This window comes from Apodemus sylvaticus, chromosome 5, assembly GCF_947179515.1.
Source record: "Apodemus sylvaticus chromosome 5, mApoSyl1.1, whole genome shotgun sequence".
NCBI classification, from domain to species: domain Eukaryota; kingdom Metazoa; phylum Chordata; class Mammalia; order Rodentia; family Muridae; genus Apodemus; species Apodemus sylvaticus.
Window position 1 is genome coordinate 114282334 of NC_067476.1, and position 21942 is coordinate 114304275.

General features: G+C 49.8%; 1 protein-coding gene across 4 annotated transcripts in view; it reads left to right on the plus strand.

Annotated features, from left to right (window-relative positions):
• The window catches only part of Smox (spermine oxidase), a 34686-nt gene extending 13024 nt beyond the window's left edge, over positions 1 to 21662 (plus strand). For 2 of the 4 annotated variants that reach the window (XM_052183680.1, XM_052183681.1), the window contains exons 2-8: positions 7242 to 7475; positions 12247 to 12473; positions 16061 to 16234; positions 16377 to 17136; positions 18560 to 18720; positions 20738 to 20827; positions 21212 to 21662. In XM_052183680.1, the coding sequence (XP_052039640.1) occupies positions 7268 to 7475; positions 12247 to 12473; positions 16061 to 16234; positions 16377 to 17136; positions 18560 to 18720; positions 20738 to 20827; positions 21212 to 21349 (1758 nt within the window). In that variant the 5' untranslated portion in view covers positions 7242 to 7267 and the 3' untranslated portion in view covers positions 21350 to 21662. Of the gene's footprint in view, positions 1 to 7241; positions 7476 to 12246; positions 12474 to 16060; positions 16235 to 16376; positions 17137 to 18559; positions 18721 to 20663; positions 20828 to 21211 lie in introns of those variants that run through there. The other 2 variants (XM_052183683.1, XM_052183682.1) reach the window with 2 other exon arrangements.
• The last annotated feature ends 280 nt before the right edge of the window (positions 21663 to 21942 follow it).

A 21942-nucleotide genomic window follows, 5' to 3' on the forward strand; every position in this document is an offset into this window, starting at 1 on the left:
CACTGCGTGTGCTGTCACACAACCCATTTTACGGATGAGGTCGCCTATCTTAGGTTCCTATTGCTTTGATAAAACATTGACCAGAAATAACTTGGGAGAGAAAGGGTTTATTGGCTCACATGTCCCGAGTCGCAGTCTGCACAAGGACGCCAGGCAGGAACGATGGGGGATACTGCTTACTGACTTACCCCACAGGCCTGCTCAGCCTGCCTTCCTGCAGAACCCAAGACCATCCGCAGGGCGATGGCACCGCCCACAATGGACCCTTTTACGTCATCAGCCAGGAAAATGCCTTACAGACTTGCCCACCGGCAGTTTGATGAAGGCATTTTCTCAGGCGAGGTCTTCTTTTACAGGTGACGCTAGCTTGTGCCAAGGTAGCAAACCCCAAAGTCAGCTTATCTGTCACCCATCCAGTAAGTGGTGGAAATTCAAATTACTGTTCTTGAAAAGCTGGTGACCACACCTCCACACAGTGACAACTGTGGTGGAGGGGGCTGTTTGTGACTATAAGTGAGTGAGAGCTCTCTTTTTTGGGGGTCCCCATCTGGGCTTCCTATTGGATCTGCCCTTCCAGGGAGCTATAAAAGTACCTTCTGTCTGGTCTGCTTTGCAGTGTAGCAGGACATTGAGTCTTGCTCCCCCCAGAACACCTCCCACTCCTGCCTACTACCTCCATGAGGGAGGTGTGTATGCTGTCTCCTTCACTGCCAGTTAAAGTGGCTAGGGGTGCCTGGCACCCTCTTCTTCTGAAATAGATTTACAAGAAGTTTTTAAACGTGTCCTTTTCAGAACTACATTTTCGGGGAAAGATGTGCATAACAAAGGCTCAGTGCTTGGAGAGAAGCCAGGCACCAGGAGGAAGTTAGGGCTTTAGTCGTCATCAGGGCTGTCATCAGGCCCACTGCTGGTCTGTGAAATGAGGTACCGTTTCCCCCCGTTGTGAACTGGGAGTTGCCTAATGGCGGTGGATTCTGGGTAGGATGGTCAGGCAGAGTCAGGGTAGAGGAGCTCTGACCTAGTCAGGATTGGGCTGGGAGTCAAATCGATTTGATTGACCCCAAGGTCAAGATCCTGTTTGCACTGGGGCCAAGGCTGATGCTGGACTCTGAGCTCAAAGCTCTAGGTTATTTTACATGCAGCGGAGCTTTGGGATGTTGGAGGGTGACTCCAACCTCTGTGATGGTCCTCTGGGGACCTTCCTTCCTCACGCTCCCTTTGTGAGATAGTTCTTAGTGGCCATGTTTCTCTTTTGTGCTGTCTTGTTTAATTCTCCCAGAAGTCTACAAGCAGGTGGACTTGCCCCATATACAGATAGAGAAACTTGAAGACTGGCTTGGTGTTAGGTGGGGCTGAGATATGTAACCCCAGGAGGTGGGAGCATACTTGATATTCTTGGGGTGAGTTCAGAAGTGTTGGCCAAATGAGGCCCAGAGAAAGGCAGGCCCTGGTGTCCGGGATTTCATAGCCAGCAGTAGGATACTGAGCTGGGTTGCCCTGTTCCGCCCACGGTGTTTACATCTCTATTCCTGTCCATTGGCCTGGCCCTCCTGGGTTGGTGGTGCTACGCCTTGCACTCACTGTGGCTGGGCGAGAAGGCTGGAAGGGTCTGGCTGGGAGGCTGGGGCGGCCTGCCTGCCCTAGACTGGAGGCTGGGAGGAGCCCTGCACACACAGAGCCCCTTTGTTTGACAGCACAGCAAGGCAGCTGGTGTGGGATTTCTGGGAGTGTTTTTTTCCCCCTTCTTTCTTTCTTTTTTACCTTAGAAGAATAATTTCATTGTCTAGGGGGTCTCAAGATTCCAAATCCTCGGCAGATCTGCCAGGCAGCCCAAAGATGTTGCCCTGGGTCTGCCCCAGCTTCCTTCCTTCTCCCTTCCCTCCTGCTGGGAGCTTGGGAAGAGCATCCCTATAAGGAAGAAGAAGCTGGCCGGTAGTCCTATGTGTTGGAGAGACTCATAAAGTCCACAGGCTTGGTTGAGGGGGCTGCAGATACTATTGCAGCTGAGGGCACCAGTGTCCTGGGTGGATCTCTCTCGAGTAAGCCTCAGGGAGAGGAGGAATGCTGGTTAGAAGGAATGACCTAGTTTGGAGGGTTTCAGCTGGTGTGATTCTGGACTCTAAAGGAGATGAAGGGAGGAGGAGGATGGAGCCGTATTCTGCTGCAGGCATCAGTGAGGAAATCCAGACTGGGCGACCCGAGAAGAACACTATCTCAGGTGCCCGACGGGACACAAACAAACAGAAAGACCAACCAACCAACCAACCAACCAACCCAAAAACCTTGTGTTCAGAGGGTCCACGATGGGTAGAATGTTTTGTGTCTTTGAAAGGTGTGGGAGGTGGTTGCCGGTGGCATATTTGCAGCAGTCATCACGGTTGGAGACATGGTGATCTGTGGATGAGTGGGAGAAGCAAAGGTGGTCTCAGTTGTTGAGGAAGGGGTGTCTACACTGGCTGGGCTGCTGAGCTGCTGAGCTGCATGGTAGTGTCTTAGAGCTGTGGCCATGCTCACTTGCCAGAGGATTACCTGTCCAGCCTGGAATCCAGCCTTGCTCAGTGACGGGGAAGCTGAAGCCTCAGTCCTGAGACACGGGACAGTAATAGGTCCCCAGGGAGACACCCGTGTCCTGGGACCCACTAGGTAATTGTTGTAGTTAAGAGCCAGTATGTGGAGCCTACAGTCCACCGCTGCAATGATGGCATAGCTCTTAAGTCCCAGTGAAGACCGTGTGGTCAGAAACCAGAGGCTGCTGCAAGGAAAATGAAACTTGCCTTGGGCTATTAGGAGGTCTGGGGAAGCCCAAGGCTTGGTAGAGCTAGGGGTTTAGGTTGTGTGTGGTGGGAAGTATCTTGTGAGAACAGACATCAATGAAGCCAGAGGATAACGGGCTTTTCTGGGTTTGTTATAGAGTAGATGCTCAACAAATTGCCGGCTTGTATTCTGGGCACAATAATGAGGTCTAGCCATAGATATCTTTTAGAGCAGTGGTTCTCAATCTATGCTTTACAACCCCTTTGGAGTCGAATGGCCCTTTTCATAGGGGGTTACCAAAGACCATCAGAAAACACAAATATTTACATTATGATTCATAACAGTAGCAAAATTACAGTTATGAAGTAGCAATGAAATAATTTTATGGTGTGGGTCATTACAACATGAGGAACTCTGTTGAAGGGTCACGATGTTAGGAAGTTTGAGAACCACTGGTCTACAGGGTGGAGAATGAGACTGGGTTTAGGTGAGATTCAGAGAGTGGGAGCTGAAGGGTCGGTCCCTGAGGATACTGGGGGTAGAGGCGACATTGTTTGGACTGTAGGAATGACATGGATTGGCCCAGCCAGCGGATGGATAAAGGGATCTTCTCCTAAGGACACTGACAACTTTGACCCCTGGGTGTGTGTGTGTGTGTGTGTGTGTATGGGGTGAGAGCAGGAAGATGTGTGCTGCCTCAGCTTAGTTCCGGCATTTCTGGGAGGGTCTCAACAGGATCAGGTATGGAGGAGAGCCTGACACCCGGAAGCTGTGGCCTATGACTGGGAAAGTGCTGTCAGGAGGCAGTGGGTATTTGGAAGACAGGTACTCATGCTCTGGCTGACCTGATTTCTGGAAGCTTTGGGGCTTGGCCTGCCTGGGGACATGGATGCTGGGCAGGAAGCCCTAGATACCCCCATTCCCGCCCCAAGAAGGCGAGTGTCTATTCTTCTGAGCTCCCTCAGCTCCCCCCTCCTCTCTCACTGCCTGGCTGAGCCAGCTCTCTGCCTTTATTCCTTTATCTGTGGGCCAGCACAGGGCGTCCCGTCTCTCCTGTGCATACAGATCAAGGCGAAAGGGGCAGGCATGCACTAAGGACCATTTAAATTCTTCCTTAATAAGACAGTTTCCCTCCCTCCCTCCTTCTTTCCCTCCCTCCTTCACTCCCTTTCCCTTTCTCCCCCCCCCCCCAAAAGCCTCAAGTGGGGAAAGTGATAAAAACTGACAGCAAAGGTTGGTTGAGCCTGGCTCAGCAGGCTTTCTGGATTTGTCTTCTCTTATTTTTCAGTTGGGCTTCAGGATGTCTGGACACAGGGTGGTGAGAGGGCCGTGGTGGACATCCTCTGTCGTCTGTGGCTCTGTGTGTGGTACCTCTGGCTTCTTGTGGGCAACAAGGGTGGATGGAGCTGGTTTGGGCAAGATTTACGGAAGACCAGTACTGTGGGGTTAGCCGTGATGGTCAGTGGTTCAGGGACCCACAGGGCCTGCGCTGTGTGCATCTGGTACCCATGTTCAAGGTCTCTGAGATTTGGTGTTGGGAACGGACGGTTCTTTCTGCAGTCATCTTTAAGATGGCCTGTGGTCCATTTTAGAATCATGTCATAATGTATCTACAGTACCTGTTCCTTCATGTGTCAGGTCCTTAAATGCTGACAGTCAGTCTTACGACAACCTTATTTGACTGTCACAGCAGTGTAGTGAGGACCAGCCAGTCATGCTGAGGGGAAGAGAGGTTAGGTAGATTCTTTTGGCTTTTAGAAGGTAACATTAGGGATCCTGTGATAAGCAGGACTCCCCAGGTTTTGTTTTTATTTTTTTCATTTTTTATATAATATCTTTCCATGTAGCCCAGGTTAGCTTGAACCTCATGATCTTCCTGCCTTAGCCTTCCTTTTTTATTTTATTTTTTATTTTTATTTATTTTTTTGGTTTTTTTGAGACAGGGTTTCTCTGTATAGCCCTGGCTGTCCTGGAACTCACTCTGTAGACCAGGCTGGCCATGAACTCAGAAATCCGCTTGCCTCTGCCTCCCAGAGTGCTGGGATTACAGGCGTGTACCACTACAGCCCGGCTTCTGCCTTAGCCTTCCTAATACTGGAATTATAGGTATATGTGGCCTGTCAGTGTGGGAACTCCAGTTAAATCCCTGTTACACTTGCTCTATATAGGAGCATTTCAAGACCTGGCTTCACTAGTAAGCTTTACAAACACTGCCACATTCCCACCCCTTTATTGCAAAAATGAGGCTGTTGGAGTGTCCCTGGGGCCAAGGTGCTGTAAAGGAGAATCCCCACTCTTCCAGAGTATGGGCTGGAGCACGCGGTGGTGTCAGGTCTCACCTGGTGTATGGACACCCTGGCATCATTACAGCTGACGCAGGCCCTCCACAGCGCACTGTGTGTTTACTAGCTTGACACAGCGTCGGCGGTGGCTGGCAGACTTCCGGTGGCATCGCCACTGACCCTGCCAGCGCGTGCAATCCGCCACATCCTCACCTCTAAATTTAGTGCACAGGAACCTAGGCAGAGGGGAAGGGAGGGAGAGACTGCAGACAGCCCTGCTTGGCATGTTCCCTGGAGGGTGGGGGCCTAAAAGAAGGGGAAGAGGGTAGCGGAGGAGGAGGCTGGAAAGGCTCGCGCCCACCTAGTGGCCTCTCCAGCAAAGCCTGGCTTGCCCTGGAGGGATTCTGGGTCTCTAGCGCCATCTGCCTGTAGACTAGGAAGCGTGTTCTACCCTGACTTGGCTTGTTGAGTCTGGGAGTGGAGTAGGAGGCGCGCCAGGGGAGGAAGCACTTCTGTCTAGGCCCATACATCGTATGAAATATGTTGGGGGAGAAGCTGCCTCTTTGCCTGAGCATATTTAGGGAGAAAAAAACCACCTACTTTGCTAAATCTTCGAGTGTTAGAGGACACTGTCCAGGGAAAATGGAAACCTCAGAGGAAAGTGGCCATGTCTTGACATGCTGTGTAACCTCCATTCAGATCAAGGTAGATCGGCTCCCTCCACTGCAGGAAGCTCCCTCCACCATTCTCAATCACCTCCTCTTTCCCTTAATCTCTCTCCTTGTTTGCCTTTCCCTGAACTTGGTGTAAATGAAGCCACACAGTGTGAGTTGCGGGGTGTCTGGCCTCTGACTCAGTCACATGTTGGTAGGTGCGGTAGGTGCGTCTGTGCTGTTAGAGCACAGCAGCTTGGTTCTGTAGTTGCGGAGTTCTGCATGGGACAGAGTACTACATGGCTCATGCATCTGTTCTCATTGGTGGGCTTTTGGGATGTTCCCAGATTTGGTTAGTGTGATAAAGCTATAAATGTCTTTGACGTGTTTATTTGGTGCGATGTGCCCTGAATCTCTAGTAGATTCTTAAAAGTGGATTGCTGTGTCTGGGAAAGGCCATGCTTGCTTCATGACTGTGAGTGACAAGTTTTTATTTGCGTCTTGGTTTGTGGTCTAGCAGTTTCCTTCCATCTTTATTTCCTCGTTCAATCTTGGTGCTATTAAATTCTGCAGTATCTGTGACTCAAACCTTAGCCAAGACAACTGGCCTTTTACGTTGCTTGAGTCACGGAATGAAAGGGATAGGATAGGAGCTGAGTTCCAAAGGATCCTGGCCATTCTGAGACTAGAGGAGCAGGGTATTCCAGCCCTGGGCCGCCTTCTGGCCCTGCATTACCAGCAGCCCAAGTGTGGCGTCTCAAAGCAAGCTGGCAGCGTGTAACTGTCAATTTGATGTCTGGTCTCTGGTGCCACGGGTCATCACAATCCAGTGTTTCCTGGGTTCATTGCTGTTTTGTGGTGACTGGGGGCCTGGGTGGGTGGGGAAAGGACCGACCCAGAATAGCAAGGCTTGTTGGGTACTAGCTCTTTCTGGAGGAACGGGGAGGTGAAGACTCTGTCCTTCCCACCATACTGCCACCTCACTGATACTCAGAAGGCCAGCCAAAAGGCAGAGAGAGAGAGAAGAAAGACAGAAGGGGGCAGAGAGTATAGGGAAGTGCCAGGTGAGAGCAAGGGACAGAGCAGTGCTGTGTGTACACGTGCCCTGGGCTGGTGTGAACATTCTGGAGCCTGTGTGAGTATCTCTGGTATGTGTGAGTATCCTGATGTCTGTGTGAGCAGCCTGGGGCTGGCACAGAGGGCAGCCATGTAGGGTTGGACAAGGCATCAGGAAAGTCTCCTGAGTTTGAACTGTTTAATCATCTCTTCTCAGGTCACGTTTGTCCCTACTTTAGACCTGGGGTAGGGAACAGGCAAAGCCTAAGAGATCTGAGGGTAGGATTGATGGATTCCACCCCTTACGTGCTGGCGGCCCTAAAACACATGCTTCTCCCCTCCCCCGGCTCTCACCTCTCTCTGTCCCTTCCTGTCTCCCTTTCTGCATTTTGGAGGGTGTCTCTTCTTGGTCAGGTCTTCAGGGAGTGGGGGCAGCCTGCAATGGCTCCCTTGGGTCAGGTGAGCTGACCTCCACCCCCACCCCCTCTCGTCACAGACTCCTAGAAGGTGAGCACGGACGGTATGCAAAGTTGTGAATCCAGTGGCGACAGTGCGGATGACCCTCTCAGTCGTGGCCTACGGAGAAGGGGACAGCCTCGTGTGGTGGTGATCGGCGCCGGCTTGGCTGGCCTGGCTGCAGCTAGAGCCCTTCTGGAGCAGGGCTTCGCGGATGTCACAGTGCTTGAGGCGTCCAGACACATTGGGGGCCGCGTGCAGAGTGTGAGACTTGGTAAGCATCACTCAGGCCCAGCCATCTCTCTAGGCCACCGTTTGTTCCTCTGGTTCTGCCTCCGCTTGTACTAATTTAATCTTTCCTTGGGATAAGTGTTTGATCATACATCTGTGTGGGTGTTTCCCACAAGCTTCCTTAGCCCTTTGCACTGACATCCATTTTGGAGACTGCTGAATTGGTGTTAGAGTTGGGGCTGACCATGTTTGTTGAGGACATATCTAAGAACTGTGGGTACTCATTTCTAATGTCACAGGAGGGACGGGGCATTGTGTAAGTTCTGATTAATTATTAGTATTTAGTACAAGTTAGTCTATCATGACTGAGGACAGGCAACAGGAACTAGGGTTATTAGAGTGGAAGGGGAATTTAGGCTTCCGTGTGTGTGTGTGTGTGTGTGTGTGTGTGGTGTGTGTGTGTGTGTGTGTGTGTGTGATGTGTGTGTGTGTGTGTGATGTGTGTCTTAGGGTTGCCTGTAAAGATAGTTGCAGCCAGAGAAGAGACTTGCCCCTGGGGTAAGAAGACATTGCCAGGATTCTAGAACATAGGGGTATTTCCTGAAATGGAGCTGGAGATCAGGGTTCTGACTGCCACAGTCTGTGTGGGGTGTTCTGGCCAGCAGTGGGTCGAGTGCATTGGGAGTATGAATATGACCCAGTGAGAAAACATGCAGAGGCCTGGAGTATGTGAGAGACTTGACCCTCTGTGTGTGTGTTGCATGAGTGTGTGAGTATGTGTGCATGTGTGTCTGTGTATGTGAGTGTATTTCTGTGTGTGTTTGTATGTGTGTATGTGTGTGTATTGTGTGTCTGTGAGTGTGTATCTGTGTATGTGTATATATGTATGTCTGTGTATGTGAGAATATATTAGTGTGTGTGCTATGTGTTAGTGTATGTTGTATGAGTGTATGAATGTGAGTGAATGTGTCTATGTCTGTGAGTATGTGTAAGAGCGTGTATGTGTGTGTGTGCTATGTATGAGTGCTCATGTGTGCTGTGTATGTGTCTATATGTTAGTGAATGTCTTTGTGTATGTATGAGAGCATGTGTGTGTGTGCTATATATGAGTGTGCGTGTGTATATGTTGTATATGTGAGTATCTGTGTGAGTGAGTGCATGTGTGTGTCTGTATATGAATGAATGTGTCTATGTCTGTGTGTATAAGAGCGTGTATGTGTGTGTCTGTATGTATATGTGAGTGAGTGAATGAGTGTGCATGTGTGTGTGTGTGTGTGTATGACTGTGTGTTTAGAGGCTAGAGGTTGACATTGGTTATCACCCTCAATTGCTTTCTAACTTCTTTTTTTGAGACAGAGTCTCTGTTTCTCAGTGAGCCTGGAACTAAAATTTTCTGCTAGGTTGGCTGGCCAGTAAGCCCTAAGGGTCGTCTTGTTTCTGCTGGTTATAGGTATGGGGTTTTTACATGGATTTTGGGGGATCTAACTGAGGTCCTCATGTTTTTGTGGGAAGCACTTACTAGCTGAGCTATCTCCCAGCTTTGTCTTCTGTTTTGAGACAGGGGTCAGTCTTCAGGGCAGGTGGGCCTTGGAACTCTAGTTCTTTGTCTCCCAAGTACTGAAATACCAAGAGTGAGGATTTGTGTTTTCATGCACAGCCTGTGTACTTACTTGCTTACACAGGTGGTCAGGCAGGGGGTCAGTGGGCATCAAGGACACACTGTCTCTTTACACAGAGCTGTTGGCCACAGTCAGTGTCCTAGAGCCATTCCTGGAAGGTGCATATGAGGTTTTGTTTCTTCTTTTCAGGCACAAACTTGGGTGACTCTTGGCAGTAAGAATGAAAGTGCTGTCCAAAGTTCTCCTGAGGCAGGGGCAGCCAGGGAGCCCCAGGGCTCTGCTCACTGTTGATTGGCTGGCTGGCAGCCTCTGGGAAGAGCAGTCCCAGTTAGGATTCTTTGGGCTTGAGCCATTCAGAGTTTGACATAGAATCAGAAGATGGGAAGATAGGTGGCCCAGTCCCTGAGGCAACTGACAACTGAGACCATGCAGGGAAGGCACAGGGTGGCAGAAGACCAAATGGGAAGCTTGCCAGGCAGAGAAGAGGGAGAGACTAGTCTGTGTGGAACAATAAATGTAAAGAGATAGGGGGTAACATGCTGGGCGGGGCACCTGTGTTGTATGCAGACCGGCAGGCCTCAGAACCCAGTGCCTCAGTGGACTTGCTGCAGCATGGCCCGAGGGCTGTGTCCCTGTCAGTAGTGAGAGGGTACTAGTGAGAGCAGGGTCCAGAGCCAGCTCTGAGGCTACCACTTGCTAGGAACTGAGTAGGCGTGAGGTGGTGCTTGGTGCCTTGGGAATACAGGTGTGGCTCAGATGGAGGTGAGTGGGAGAAGCAGCCATATTCTGGTCCTCCAAACTCCTGGCAAACCTTGACCTGGCTTTGTTCTTCACCTCGTCCTCACCAAGGAACATCTAGAGTCAGGAAAGGCATCTCCTTGCTTTCGCCTTGCCCAGGCTCTGTGTGACTTGCAGCTCCTATGGTGCCAGGGTGAGGGTTCAGTTCCTTCTCGAATAGCTGTTTTCCCTCCCAACTATTAGCTATTAATGGGCTCTGGGAGACAGGGGGACTTCTGTGTTCAGTCATTCCCACTGCAGAGCCCACCAGGCTCCCACAGATAGCTCTGAACCTGCGGTGGGTCACAGAGCAGGATGAACAGTCATGAATGTGAGGGCGGGTGACTTCTACTGTACTGTATACATGTGCAGCGTCGGCTAAAAACAAATTAGTAATAATAGTAATAACAATAATAATGTTACTGTTCTCCCTCTGCTCCTATTGGGAGCTCAGTGTAGAACAGACAATCTGGGGACTGCCATGCCTGAGGCTCTGGAGGTGTCCTCACTGGCCAGAGGGAGGGCCTGTGGGCAAAGTCCTAGACTTTGTGTTGTTGGTGGCCTTCGGTCTGCCTTCTTTTCCTACACTGTGTGCCTGCCTTTTCAGAGACACCAGGCAACTGTTCTCTTCCAGCTGCGGCATGAGGCAGGCTGCGTTTTCCCTTTTTGTAGGCATATTCATGTTACAGGGCTATTTTTAGTAACTGCTGGTTCAATTAGAAACATTCCAAGAAAGGTATGCAAATAAGGGCATGGGGCGAGGGGCAATACTACTGTCTTTAGACTGTGTCAGACAGCTATTGCTACAGAACAAGCTACCCCAGACATAAGAGCTTACAAGGTCTGTGGGGAGGACATATGGGCAGGACTCTGGTAGGTGGGTCTTTTGCTGGCTTTGCCTTGATTCCTGCATGTCAGGGTCACTTGGAAATGTCACTCAGGTTGGTTAGGATCTCTAAGATGGCCTTACCCTCTTGTCTGGTAGGAAGTGTAGGCTTTGGTCTGGGCTCATGTTCCTAGCAAGGTGAATCTCTGTTTCTTTCTATAGTTGTTCCTTTTAGAGTACCGGCTAGTGTTCTGTCAGATTGACACAAGCTGGAGTCATTTTGGAAGAGGGAACATCAATTTTGAAATGAACCCCCACTAAATTGGCCTGTGGTGCATCTTGATTGATGATGGATGTGGAAGGGCTCATCTGACTGGAGGTGATCACCCTGAGCTGGTGGTCCTGGGTGCTATAAAAAAACAGGCTGAGCAAGCATGGGGAACAAGCAGCACCCCTCCTTGGCTTCTGCATCAGCTCTGTCTCCAGGTTCCTGCCCTGACTTACCTCAGTGATGGACTGTGAGGTGGAAGAGTAAGATGAAACAAACCCTTTCCTTCCCAAGTTGTTCGTGGTCATGGTGGTTTATATCAACAATAGAAAGACTAACAGGCCCCTAGAGCCCTAGACTCTGAAGCTGCAAATATAACTTTTACTACATTCTGCTCGTCAGAGCAAGCCATGAGTTTAACCCAAATTCAGGGGTTAGACCCTGCCTCTCAGTGGGAGGCATGACACAGTTATTTTTGTCAAGGTTATCTTGTCATGTACAGAAGGTAGGAGGAATTATTGTGAATTTGACAGGAAGTTTACCATCTTGAGCCTGGCCCGTGGGAATGAACACTACAAATTGTTTCTCTGCTCTCTGCACTGTTTTAACCTCCCTGGAAGCGAGTCAGGGAAAGCTACCACACAGCGTCAAGGCATCAGAAGAAGAAACTGAGGTTCAGGATGGAGGTAGTTACCACAGATCTGCTGCCATTGCTGCTTTGGCTAGGGGTGACACCGGATGGATTCCTAAGTTCCGTACCTCTTGGATCCAGGAGTGCTCCTTAGCCCTCCTTGACAGAATCTCAGGATCAGCCCCACGGTGTGAATCTGCTTGGAGATTGGGATTGTATTCCTCCATCCTGGGAAAACGTTCTACATTGGAGTTGTCCTCTCTTCTGTCCTGGAAGTGTCAGAAGGGGACTTCTTGTATTTGGGAGAAAGGCTTGGACTCCAGAGCCATGGGCTGTTAAGGGGCTAGAATAATGATAGGATGTCCTGTCCTCTTGAGTGGGAAGGAGTTGGGGTCTGGTATATAGTACTGTCTTAGAAGAAGGTAAGACTAGGAAAGAGGAAGCTTCTAACTGACGTCACGCGATGACTCTGGGCACAAGAGTCACTCTGACCGGTGCTTCTCCCTGACGCTCATGTCATCTGCTGTCAGGTGTTCCGCTGTGGCCTTTGGCTGTTGCTCAGAGAGAGCTTCTAACCCCCTTCCTGCCCTGTTGGCTATATGTGGGTGGGGTCCTCTTAGAGAAGGAAGGGAGGCAGTACTGTCCTTCTTTAAAGAAACCTCTGCCCCTCTAAGGGTCTGTTGTCACCACCAGGACACGCCACCTTTGAGCTGGGAGCCACCTGGATCCATGGATCCCACGGGAACCCTATCTATCAACTAGCAGAAGCCAATGGCCTTTTGGAAGAGACAACAGATGGGGAACGCAGTGTGGGCCGCATCAGCCTCTACTCCAAGAATGGTGTGGCCTGCTACCTTACCAACCATGGCCGCCGCATCCCCAAGGATGTGGTTGAGGAATTCAGCGATTTATACAACGAGGTAAGGGGACCATCAGGACAGCGTGGTGATATGTGAATGTGCTGAGCTAGGCAAGACACTGATAGATTTCCTCAAAAAGGCCTCCAATGTCATTTGCTAGACTCTTAAGTGTTTGGGTTGTGGTAATTGGTGTCACTATGTTTTTATTTATTTATTTATTTTAGATACTCAAACATTTTCTGGTTGTTCCTAGTTTATAGCAATAGAATTTTCGTGCATTGATCGCAATTCCTTGGTAATTATACTAGATGACATGTTAATTTAGTTAATTTGCTTAGTTAATTCATTTATTTAGTTAATAACATATCTATTGGCATTTTAATAATATTTTTGGAATTACATATAACCAGCATTGTTCAGGAGACCCTTTTGGGATGGAGATGTTTTAGACTTGCACTGTTCAGTATGGTAGCTTCTAGATTCTTGTGGTTTTTTGAGTAGTTGAGCTGTAGCTTCTAGATTCTTGTGGTTTTTTGAGTAGTTGAGCTGTAGCTAGTGAAACTATGCAGGAACCAATATTAAATTCTGAATTGCTGCAGGTATCTAGTGGATACGATAGTGAGAGTCCAGCCTCAGAGTACTTATTACTCTTATTACATTGGTTAGTATTGCAATCTACTTTAGATAGAAGTAGCAATTCTGTGCATCATTGAAGCATCCAAACTTTAAAAAGTCATCAGTGTTCTTAGAATTTCTCAGTAGTGCTGAAGAAATGGGTAAAGAACAACAGGTCTTATTGTTGTAATGACCCGACTCCAGGTCAGTAAACGGACCCCTAGACACTCATTGTATACTTGCCAATCTCCTGCTATGCAGAGCTCCCTGGTCCATGGAGGATGCACACACTCTGTTCGGTATATGGACCAACAAGTTATGTGAATGCAGTTCCATATTTTTACTCACATACAAAGGGTAGACTTACTAATGATTAGATAGTAACCTGCGTTCTACAAAGTAGACTTTACTGGCCTACATGCCGACTCCTGGCTATTGTCAGTACTTTAAGCATGAGTATTTATGTTTTTAATATTTTTTTAGATAGGTCTCATATAGCTCATCCTGGCCTTAAGTTTGCTATATAGCCAAGGCTGGCCTTGAAATCCTGATTTTTTTTTTTTTTTTTACCTTCTAAGTACTGGGATTGCAGATGTGTGCCACCGTGCTTGGCTATGCGGATACTTCCTGAGAATGACCTTCCTTGGATGTGACTTGTTCTACTTCCTTGATCAGTTTCACTTCTGAAAACCAAGAGAGGGGGCTGTGGAAAATAAAATGGACAAGGTAGTTTTCAAACTGTAGTGCTGCTTAGTGTCCGAAGGAAGAAATTATAAGTCAGGATTTCCTTGTGTGACTTTTAGTCAACACTGGCAACCATTCTAAGTTGCCAGATGAAACCATGCCTAAAGTTAGCTTTATAGTAAATGTTTCCAACAAAGATGGCTCTGTAAGGCCATTCATATAGGTGCATTTTACTGTGTGTGTGTGTGTGTGTAGGTCAGAGGTCATCTTTGTTCCACCTTACATTTTGAGACAAGTCTCTTAGTGAATTTGAAGGTGAGTGTTCCAGCTGGAGCAGCTGCGGGCGAGCCCTCTGGATCTGCCTGACTCCAGCTGCCTAGGGCTGGGTTCATAGCTATGTGCTGGGGATCTGAACCCAGGTCCTCATGCTTGAGCAGGAAGTCCTTAACTTGCTGAGCCATTTCCCCTGCCCTGGTTGGTTTGTTTTCCCTCAGTGCTGATTGAGCCCAGGGTCTTGTCTGTGCTAGGCAAATGGTGTCTGGCTGAGCTATATCCCCAGCCTTAGAGACCATTGCACACTTAAGCTATAGGGTCTTTCTGACAAATTTTCCTATCTCTAAAATGTGCATGGCCGTGTCTACTTCCCAGTGTTATAAGGATTGTAATCCCAATGAAAAGTATTTAAGAATTGGTGTAGTGGTTATAGGCCTGTGCCCCACACCCTCCTTTTATGTCTGGCAGGAGACTATACCCACATGATAGTCCTAGTTGGTGATGGCTACATTTGTTACTCCTCTGTAGGAACCTATGGTCTTCAATGATGTGAGCTGAATACTGGTTACTATGTTGCTTATCTTTTAGGGGAAAACCAGGGAGGAGAAGCAGAGTCTCCAGCTTGAGTTCTTGGCAGAAGGAATTTGCTGAGGCTCCAGCTACTGCTGACCACCCAGCATCTTGTGATTGTAGGCAGGACAAGCTAACAGTTTCACTCATATCCTTCTCTATAATTTATGATGCAAAGGCATCTTTACTTCATGTGCCAGTCTCATGTGGAGGCTTCTGCCCTGTGGAACAGTGGGGATGGAGTGTGGTACTGTAGCCACCCTTTACTCTGGCCCCACAGCTTTTCCTGGGGCTTCAGTGCAGAGCAGACATCTTTCCCATGGATGCCTGCTGACCAAATAGAGACTTTATAAGGAGGGAGATAACTGCTAATCAGCCTGGCCACAAGTGATCAGCCACAGACGATCAGCCGAGAAGCTCTCCGATATAGTCCCTGAAATGACACCAGTGGGAGGGGTTCATGCTACCCTCCCATTCTTGCGGGACTTCAGGGCCTTGGCATGGTAGCTAGCCTTCCTGCCCTAGCACCTGCCTCCCTTCCCAAGGCCGTTCATTTCTTACAGCATTCTGCTTGTTGCCTCTTCCTCAAACCAACCCATTACAGGTTTCTTGACCGTCTCACCCTCCATCTTTGTGCGGTTTCTTCTGCTTGTAACCCTTTCTTCTCTCTGTCTTTGCCACTGTTGCTATATCCTAATGAGTCAAGGTTGTCTTAGTTGACCTCACCCTACCTGATTTCTTTCCCGTCACAGTGTATCATGTAGAAATCTCCTTAGAATGTCTCATCAACTTGAGTATGGGCAAGGCTTGGGACTTTCTCTTGCTTAATGCATCATGGGTGTGGAGCCCACAAATGCATGTTGAGTGAATGTTAGGACCTGTCTAGGTGTAGGCTTGTTCAGTGTTTAAGGTTAGGCTGAGAGGATTATGGCAAGGGCTGGCAGAGGAGGCAGAAGGACCCTGTTTCAAGGGACCCATGGTCACTGTGGATAAGGAGTAGGTTGGCATGTTAGCTAAAGAGTGCCTGCCAAGTGGTTTCTGTTTCTTGGCCTGCTGGGGCTTCCCAGAGATGCTTTTCCTGTGTTGTTCTCTTCTGTGTACTTCGGACCAAATGAAGGTGCTCTTTATGATCTGAGTAGTGCAGAGAGGATTCTATAGGGGATGAGCTTTCTGCATCTGCTTCTTAGAAAAGGTGAATGTGTGCAGGTCAGATTCTATAGGGGATGGGAGTGGGGCTCGCAGACATGTGCAGAGCCCACATGATGATTCTATAAGTCCCAGATGTTTGCAGTTTGTTTTAGGAAGGGCCCCCAGAGAAAGCTTTAGGTCCACCATACCTCTCTTACAGGCTGGGAGGCGAGGAGCTGGCTGACTAGAGCAGGTGCCCTGCTCAGCTTCATGCAGAAGCCACAGCTGCCCCAGGGACACCAGGGGGTAGGGGGTTTTCCAAGTGGACCCTCTGTAGAGGGTGATAAGAGTGCTCAGTCTTTGCGTCTCTTTGTCAGGTCTATAACTTGACCCAGGAGTTCTTCCGCCATGGTAAACCAGTCAATGCTGAGAGTCAGAACAGTGTTGGGGTGTTCACCCGGGAGATGGTGCGGAATCGCATCAGGGATGACCCAGACGACACAGAGGCCACCAAGCGCCTGAAGCTCGCCATGATCCAGCAGTACCTGAAGGTATCTTTGCTGTGGTGTAGAGATGCCAGAGTGAAAAGATGAATTCTGGGGGAGTCTGGGTCCAAAGTGCCATGTGCTCAGAGCTTTTGTTTCTTGCATGGCCTAGCCCTGCCTCACCTGACCTCTCTGGGTCTTCCCTCAGGTGGAGAGCTGTGAGAGCAGCTCCCACAGCATAGATGAGGTGTCCCTGAGCGCCTTTGGAGAATGGACGGAGATCCCTGGCGCCCATCACGTCATCCCGTCGGGCTTCACGCGAGTCGTGGAGCTGCTGGCTGAGGGCATTCCCCCACATGTCATCCAGCTGGGGAAACCAGTCCGTTGCATCCACTGGGACCAGGCCTCGGCTCGCCCCCGGGGTCCTGAGATTGAGCCCCGTGGTGAGGGTGACCACAATCACGACACTGGGGAGGGTGGCCAGAGTGGAGAAAATCCCCAGCAGGGGAGGTGGGACGAGGATGAGCAGTGGCCTGTAGTCGTGGAGTGCGAGGATTGTGAGGTGATCCCAGCGGACCACGTGATCGTGACCGTTTCGCTGGGCGTGCTCAAGAGGCAGTACACCAGTTTCTTTAGGCCATGCCTGCCCACGGAGAAGGTGGCCGCCATCCACCGCCTGGGCATCGGTACCACTGACAAGATCTTCCTGGAATTCGAGGAGCCCTTCTGGGGCCCGGAGTGCAACAGCTTGCAGTTCGTGTGGGAGGATGAGGCAGAGAGCTGTACCCTCACCTACCCACCTGAGCTCTGGTACCGCAAGATCTGTGGCTTCGATGTCCTTTACCCGCCAGAGCGCTATGGCCATGTGCTGAGTGGCTGGATCTGTGGGGAGGAGGCTCTCGTCATGGAGAGGTGCGATGACGAGGCTGTAGCTGAGATCTGCACAGAGATGCTTCGACAGTTCACAGGTGGGCCCGGTGTCCATGCAGCTCACTGGGATTTGGGCCCTGTGTCCATGTGGCCGACTGAGGCTTGGGGCCCCGTGTCCATGTGGCCGACTGAGGCTTGGGGCCCCGTGTCCATGTGGCTGACTGAGGCTTGGGGCCCCGTGTCCATGTGGCCGACTGAGGCTTGGGCCCCCGTGTCCATGTGGCCCACTGAGGCTTGGGGCCCCGTGTCCATGTGGCCGACTGAGGCTTGGGCCCCCGTGTCCATGTGGCCCACTGAGGCTTGGGGCCCCGTGTCCATGTGGCCGACTGAGGCTTGGGGCCCCGTGTCCATGTGGCCGACTGAGGCTTGGGGCCCCGTGTCCATGTGGCCGACTGAGGCTTGGGGCCCCGTGTCCATGTGGCCGACTGAGGCTTGGGGCCCCGTGTCCATGTGGCCGACTGAGGCTTGGGGCCCCGTGTCCATGTGGCCGACTGAGGCTTGGGGCCCCGTGTCCATGTGGCCGACTGAGGCTTGGGGCCCCGTGTCCATGTGGCTGACTGAGGGTTCGGCCCCGTGTCCATGTGGCCGACTGAGTCTGGCTACTTTCTCAATTCCCAAGTCTATAGCACTTTTACCCTTTCTAGATTGTGGCGCTGAGGTGGCTATGCCTACGGGAGAGCCACTGCAGAGAACCATGTTTGGCCTCTGTCTCCTCGGTTGCTGGCACACTCAAAATTTTTGTAGTTTGAATGACTCAAAATGACCGCTCTTTCCACTAAGGGCTTCATGGTAAAAAGGGCTCAAATGTCACCATCACCATAACTGCCCATTTCCTGTTACCTAGCATCTTATTTAGAGGTAGAATTGTTTTACTCCTTTTTTTTTTATTTATTTATTTATTTTTTTTTAATTTTTATTTTTTTAAGATAGGGTTTCATGTATAGGCCAGGCTGGCCTGGGACTCACTGCATTATACCTACTTGCTTTAAACTCAAGATGCTCCTGCCTCATCCAGCCTTCTGAGTGGCGGTACTACAAGCATATGCTATCGTAACCAGCATCTTTGACTCTTTTCTGCCCATAGTTGCAGGAGAGCCCATAATAGAAAGCATGATTATCTGGATTGTTTTGAATACTGCTTGGAATCAACCCCAGGACCCCATGAGTGCTAACCTACCTACCATTGAGGCATCCACATACCCCCAATAATACTTTAAAGTAGGAAAACCAAGGCCTTGGGATATTTAATGTTTGTTTTCTGGGGATCACCAGATCCCCAGGGATGAATGGGACTGCCGCTTGAGTCCAGCCCCCTCATTCCTCCCAATGTTTTATGCTTACCTCCTGGTTACTTGTTTGTCCTGGAGCCCTGGAGGTCAAAGGATTGCTTGTTTTGGGGTGCCTTCCCTATGTAGCCATTTCTTATGCTCCCTTTTCTTGGTTCTTTTGACTCCCCAACAGGGAACCCCAATATACCGAAACCCAGGCGAATCCTGCGCTCAGCCTGGGGCAGCAACCCATACTTTCGGGGTTCCTATTCATACACACAGGTGGGCTCAAGTGGGGCAGATGTGGAGAAGTTGGCCAAGCCCCTGCCCTACACAGAGAGCTCCAAGACGGCGGTGAGTGGGCTGTGGATGCTGAGGGGAGGCCTGGAGGGGGCATTTTTGCATGTGTCTGGTCCGGGGAGGAGGCTGGGGTAGTGTTCACTAAGGGAGGTTACCATGGTGAGGATGGATGGCCGTGGGTGGTTCCCAAGGTGGAAGAGGAAACAAGACACACTTAACATCTGGAAGAAAAAGTATCATGTAGAAAATTAATGTTTTCTTGAATCTTTGAAGCATGAATCATTGTTTGCTGTGCTGGACAATAAGCCTTCATCCACAGCTAGATTGAATTAATTAAACAGAATTAAAATCAATAAATTAAAATTTTGGTTCCTTGGTTGCACTACTTACATTTCAGGTTCAAAAGCCACATGTGTCTAATGGTTCCCACATCAGGTTACAGGTAGTCTGTTGGGACAGTAATGCAGTTACTTCCTTGATGTGTTTTAGAGAATGAATGTGAAGGATTGGGATTGTATCTTAGCTGGGAAAGTACTTGCCTGGCATGTCTGAAGCCCTGGGTATGATCCTAGCACCTGAAACCCTGCATAGTAGTGTACACTGTATTCTAGCACAGAGAGGTAGAGGGGAGAGGATCAGAAGTTCAGGGTTATCCTTGGCTACATAGTTTAAGGTGAGCCTGAGATATGTAGACACTGTCTTAAGGCAGAGAAAAACTTGAGGATACTGCCCTCCCCCAAATTAGGCCAACTGTACTCTAAGAAGAAAGGAACTCTGAGGCCAGCAAGATGGCCTGGTGGGTAAGGGGGCTCGATGCCAACCCTGATGGCTTGGTGGGTAAGGGGGCTCATTGTCAGTCTGATGACTGACCTGGGTCCAATCCCTAGGACCCATGCAAACGACAGGAGGAGAGAATAATTGATTCCGGCTAGCTGTCCTGATTTCCATATCACACATACACAATGTTAAAAATGGACAGAAATATGCTGCCATAGTAAATTTTGTTCACTAACATTGAACATACATTAAATGTTAAAATGCAACAATTATATTTAAAATAATTCTTGGGAGTTATTGATGGAGATTTCTGTCAATTAGGTTGTCTAACTGTGCTTAGAGAGGGCATCTTCCTACAAAGGAGCTGCCCTGGCTGTGACAGAAGCAAAGCTGCAAACAATCGACAAAAATCTGGAGGATGGTGGGGGTTGGGGGTTGGGCCGGGTTCCTAGCTCCCGGCCTCCACGCGCAGTAGTCACCTTGTGGTCCAAGAGGGCTGTGTCTTCAGCTAACAGCAGGGAAAACCTACATGGACCGGAGAGGGGAGGCCTTGGAGCTGAGACAGCAGCACACGCTCATTGGCTAGGGTTCAGTCACATGATTACATTGCGGGCAGAGAGGCTGAGCCATGTCGTTTTTGTTTTTGTTTGTTTTTTTGTTTTTTTTTAAATTTTTTTTATTACTTTGAATAACTTTGGAACCAGTTTAGAAGTAGGACTAGAGCTTCACAGTTTTAATCCCAGCACTTAAGCGGTAGAGGCGGGGGATCTCTGTGAGTTCCAGGCCAGGTAGGATATATATTTTGAGACCCTGTCTCAAAATAAATAAACACTAACAATAATAATAACAAACAAAGAACTAAGGCTTGATTAAGAAGGGAGGAGAGTAGGAGTGAGTGTGGGAGTGGGCAGCTGTGCTGAGCCCCGCCCACCCTCTTTTCCAGCCTCTTTATTGGTCGTGCAGCTTTTCCAGCAGCTGGTTAGGGAGGGATGCATGTTCTTAGCCTAGACTTGGTGGATTCACCAGGACACCTGCTTTCTTGAGGTTGAGCACAGGCTAGACCAGAGTCTCCCCGTCTTCTGTGTGCTGGCCTTCCCCTCTGCCTGAAATCCTTTTGCCTGTTGACTCACCCAGCATCCTTTAAGAAGCAGTGCACAGGTCCTGTTCTCTAGGAAGCTTGTGGGATTTCCCAGACATTGAACCTCTTTCTGGGCTTTCAGCCCCTCCCCCAAACAGCCATCATCACAGACGACACTGTTTAGTAACTGGCTCTCGTGTCTGGCTTCCCCACCAGCATGGAAGCTCCTCAAAGCAGCAGCCTGGTCACCTTTTATCATCCAAGTGCCCAGAACAATCCCTGGACCCTAGTAGGGGCTCCATAAAGGTTTGTTAAATCACCACCTCACTGTTTACATTCTTCCAGATTCTAAGTGCTTACCTGCATAGTTTCATTTAATCTTTACAGCTGGCCTCAGAAGCAGGTGGTATAAATCTCTTTGGCTTATAAGAAAATAAAGGCTGAGGAGGGTTAGACTCTTATGAAGAGGTGAATGGATCCTGTGGGACTGTAGAGCCAGGACTTCTAATAGCCTTGGGACAGAAGGAACTGAGGCGTGGGTGTATGGGGTGGCTGGGTGGGTGGGTGACCCTTTGCCCTGTGGAAACAGCACTCACGTGGTCACTCACGGCTGCCTTGTGGGAGTAGGGTTCCGGGGCTGATGGCCCCTCAGCTGCTCCTCCTCCCTCACTTTCTCTTCCTCCCGCTTAGCCCATGCAGGTGCTGTTCTCCGGAGAGGCCACACACCGCAAGTACTACTCCACCACCCACGGTGCTCTGCTCTCTGGCCAGCGAGAGGCTGCCCGTCTCATCGAGATGTACAGAGACCTCTTCCAGCAGGGGCCCTGAAAGGTGTCCTCACTGCCAACTGTGTTCCTTAAAGAACCACTGACTCGTGACCACCGGTCCTCGCTCGACCCCTGCCCCTGCGCTCTTAATTTCCTACTTGTCTGTAGAGTGGAACTTACCTTCTGTAGTGGACGCTGGGCTGACGTCAGACCTGGCCCCGTAGCTTTTCTTTGTCTTCAGGCTGGGTAATGACCAGGTGGGCTTCTGCTTCCTGCTTTCCTCCTCTTTCCATGTTATTGCAAGTGCCTTCAATACTTTGCATTTTGGGATAATAAAAGAAGTGACCCTTCCCGCTCCTTCGCTTCTCTCCTCAGTTCAAAGCCTCTGTGTGTGTTTGTTTGCTCACATCTCTGACTGGGGGGCGGTGCGAGGAGTCATGGCTGTGCTCCTATAAAAGGGAAGGAAGGTGCTCAGGTTTAGTGAGGACATGCCCCTTTACCCCTGCTATTTGTGCCTGCTTAATGAGATCCCCCTGGAATTTGTTCGTACTCCCCCTTGCCCGGTGTGCATTTCCTTAGGATGGGCCTGCTCCTACCTATTTGTCTTGGTTGGATGGTAGGCAGGCTGTGTGGAATGAAGGTGAATTCTGTGGA